This window comes from Terrapene carolina, unplaced genomic scaffold (assembly GCF_002925995.2).
Source record: "Terrapene carolina triunguis isolate 2854851 unplaced genomic scaffold, T_m_triunguis-2.0 Scaffold29372, whole genome shotgun sequence".
Lineage (NCBI taxonomy): Eukaryota > Metazoa > Chordata > Testudines > Emydidae > Terrapene > Terrapene triunguis.
This window is the reverse complement of record NW_020693723.1, coordinates 8,999-12,654: the sequence shown is the minus strand read 5'-3', so window position 1 is coordinate 12,654 and position 3,656 is coordinate 8,999. Positions and strand designations below refer to the sequence as shown.

At 52.0% G+C, this 3,656-nt stretch overlaps 1 protein-coding gene across 1 annotated transcript; it reads left to right on the top strand.

Annotated features, from left to right (window-relative positions):
- The first annotated feature begins 2,031 nt into the window (after nucleotides 1-2,031).
- On the top strand, nucleotides 2,032-3,300 carry LOC112125492 (interferon-inducible GTPase 5-like). The gene is made up of 2 exons (XM_026662667.1): nucleotides 2,032-2,059; nucleotides 2,090-3,300. Exons 1-2 carry the CDS (start codon nucleotides 2,032-2,034, stop codon nucleotides 3,298-3,300), a joined length of 1,239 nt encoding a protein of 412 aa, XP_026518452.1.
- The last annotated feature ends 356 nt before the right edge of the window (nucleotides 3,301-3,656 follow it).

The window sequence follows — 3,656 nt, the reverse complement described above, 5'->3', positions numbered from 1 at the left end:
CCCCCACAGAATCAGAATCCTGCCCCAATAACAGAGAAACGGGGGATCCCACACCAGCCAAAGTAACCACTTTCAGTTGTTGTTGTCCCAGGCTAGGCGGGTGGGTGTGCCTATACAAACAAGATCATCCCCTGGAGTTCTTTTCCACCCTCGCCATAATTCACCACCAGATGTCAGGGTAGAGCTCATCCTGACTCTGCTTACATCTACACGCTAAAAGCCCCTGTAAATCTCTTGAAGTTTAAGTTCAATGCACCGGTTCCTGCCAGAGCTGGTGCAAGGATATTTTGCGCCCTAGGCAAAACTTCCACCTTGCCCCCCCACACACACATCGGTTCATTGAGGGGCAAATCCCAATGAGCCTTTATAGACCCCAGGGGCCAGCCGTGCCCAGGGGCTGCTCCCCAGACCAGGTTCCCCCCTCCCCAGCCCCTGAACTCCCCTGGAGGGTGCACAGCCCCCCCGCGAGCCCTCCCCACCCCACCCCGGCGGCCCCCGCCCCAAGTCCACTCACTGGCTTTGCCGGGCTTGGGCCGCTGCAGCAACTCGGCAGGGAGGAGCCACCTCCTGGAGGCTCCTGGGGGCTCCTACAGCAGATGCATGTGGGAGGAGGCCCCCATGCACCCCTCCAGCTCCCCCCTCACTGCGCTCGGGCTCTGCGGCTCCTGGGACTATGAGCCACCGCCACCGCTGCCCCTCCTGGAGCAGGCTCAGGGCCCTGCACCCCCGGGTGTTGGTACCTCCCTTGTCATTGTCTCTGGAGAGTCAGTATCTGGGCGCCTCCCAAACCCACAGCATTTTAGTGACAACCATACAATACAATTCTCATAACTTCAGATGTATTCATGATATACATATTTAAATAGAACAGTGACTTTCAGGAGATAATAACCTTTCCGCTGGTACCTCACATGACCTGCTTTATATGCAATATCACAATTATATATAAATGAGGAATATGGGGGTTACAGGCCACGCCCCCAAGGTACAAAATGTCACCATCACTGGAGGTTTTTAAGAGCAGGTTAGACGAACACCTGTCAGGGATGGTGCTTGGTCCCCACCTGACCCGTGAGTGCTTGGTCCTGCCATGAGTGCAGGGGACTGGACTAGATGACCTCTCAAGGTCCCTTCTAGTCCTATGTCTATGATTCTCTCCAAGTAGTTTTTTATTCTGGTTATTGTGGTTTAGGGCTGCAGTGAGGGGAGGGGGATAAATGGGGGTGGTTGATGGGGAGGGGTTGGGGGCCACCTCAGGGGGAAGGGGTGGAGATTAGAGGGGTGGGACGCTAGTATGGGTGACACACAGGTGAGTGGCAGGGAAAGGGGGAAGGATGAGGGGTGAAGGAGTGTGTCAGCCCCACATAGTCTCCTATCAGGTGTGTACCAGTATCTGGGAATGTCTGAGTCCTTCTCTCGCCCACCCCTCATGTCAGCCAGGGTCTGGGGGGCCCTGCATTCTAGGAGTGCCTGCCCCCCATGTGGGAGTTGGGAACTAGGAGCAGTTTGCTCTCTGGGGGGGTGGTCTGAGCCCTTCTCCCTGCCCCCCCTGTTCCTGTGCTGGGTGGTCCTTGGCTTTCACTCCCATCTCCAACACATCCCGAAAAGCAACACGTACTCCAGACATCATCAGACACCCCCATGGCGACCTCCTGCTCTCCTGGCTCCACATGCAGCACATCTGACAGCCCCATAGTCTACTCCTGGGAGAATTCTGTGCCAAAATATTAAAAATATGCACAGCTCATTAATTATGCACACGTTCAGTAGCGCAGAATTCCCCCAGGAGTAATAGTCCGTACACCGGGAGGTTAACCTGTATTAACAGTGCTTACGGTTTGTTCAGAGTGGGGATGGGGATGGAAGTTTCAGCACACGTACTGGTGAGGGTGAAACCAGCCCCACGGCTGCAAGTCTGTAAGTTGCTACGTGAACAGTTTTATTTTTTTCAGGTTACATTTACACTAACCGAAACATGCCTTTTCCTTTTCTTGTCTTGGGAAGAGGGAATCTCTTGTACGTGCCATGGATATGGAGTCCATCTCAGTGCTCATGAAGGGTCTGGTGTTAATCTCAGCTCCCATGGAAGCTCTGGATCTAGGGTTGGACCCAAAGGAACTCTTCAATGACTCCATAAAGGTGTTTCAGGAGTTCCTGGATCTTTTCAAAGACAAAGGACAGGCGGAAGTGGCTTCTATAGCGCAGGCAGAGCTTGAGTTGTTCAAATCCACCATTCTCAACATTGCAGTCACGGGGGAGACGGGTGCCGGGAAATCGTCCTTCATCAACGCCCTCCGGGGACTGACTGCTGAGGATGACGGGGCTGCCCCAACTGGGGTGACAGAAACGACGGCGGAGCCGACTGTTTATCCCTATCCTAACCACCCCAACGTGAGGCTGTGGGACCTGCCCGGGATTAGCGCCCCAGATTTTGAGCCAAACACGTATCTGGAGCAGGTGAACTTCGAACGCTATGACTTCTTTGTGATCATCGCTTCGGAGCGCTTCAAATGCAACCACACGGCCCTGGCCCAGGAGATCGAGAGGATGGGGAAGAGGTTCTATTTTGTGCGCTCCAAGGTGGATGAAGACTTGCGCAATGAAGAAAGGGATCACCCTAGAACATTCAGTCAGGAGAGCGTCCTGCAGCGACTCAGGATGGACTGCAGGAAACACCTGCAAAAGGCAGGGATCAGCAACCCAAAGATTTTCCTTCTCTCCAGCTGTGAATTCACCAAGTATGATGCTCCTGGCCTGGTCAAGACTTTGCAGGATGATCTCCAAGGTCTGCAGAGACTTGCCTTTCTGCTCAGTCTGCCAAACCTGTCTGCCGAAATCATAGAGGAGAAGAAAGCTGCCATGCAGAAGCTGATATGGCTAATATCCCTCGCATCGGCTTTAGTCAATGTCATTCCTATCCCGCAGCTCTCTGTTGCTTGTGATATTAGAATCCTGCTAGGATCCATGATTGCCTTCTACAAGTACTTCGGCCTAGATGACGGCTCCTTGGCTAATCTGGCCAGGCAGACTGGGAAACCGATAGCGGAGCTGAAGGCTGTTATCATATCTCCCAGGGAAGAAGAAATAAACAGAGATGTTGTAATCAAACGGCTGCTAAAGGAGGAGAAGGGTTTGCCTAAATTAACGGCAAATCTACCAGTGCTTGGTCCCATGTTAACTGCGGGAATCTCTTTTTTAACCACCTACTTCATGCTGTTGAGCTTTCTCGATGAAGTGGCTGAAGATGCCAAAAGGGTTCGGAAGACCGCTTTGAAGGAAGACGGGAAAAAGCTTAAATGATCAGCAGATGTGTTCATGAATCAGAGACCCAATCCCACATGGAGATTGGGCCACCACAGCCCTAAATGTTAAAAATGAAGCTGAAAAGAAGCTGCCATTTCATTCTTTAATTTCCCACAGTGAGTCAGGTTTCTAGGCTTTCTGTTCGACTTGTTAGGGTAGCCAAACCATTTGTTTAAAACAGGAAAACCAACAAAATACACCAAGATCCTCAACTAACGTAAATCAATGTAGCAACCAACCTTGCCATCAGCTGCTGTCTTTTTAGTACCCGGCCTGCACGACCTTCCAGCCATTGCCTACAGCAGACTTTGTGCACCTTAAACAATGCCTTTGATTTGAAGAACTGAAGACGA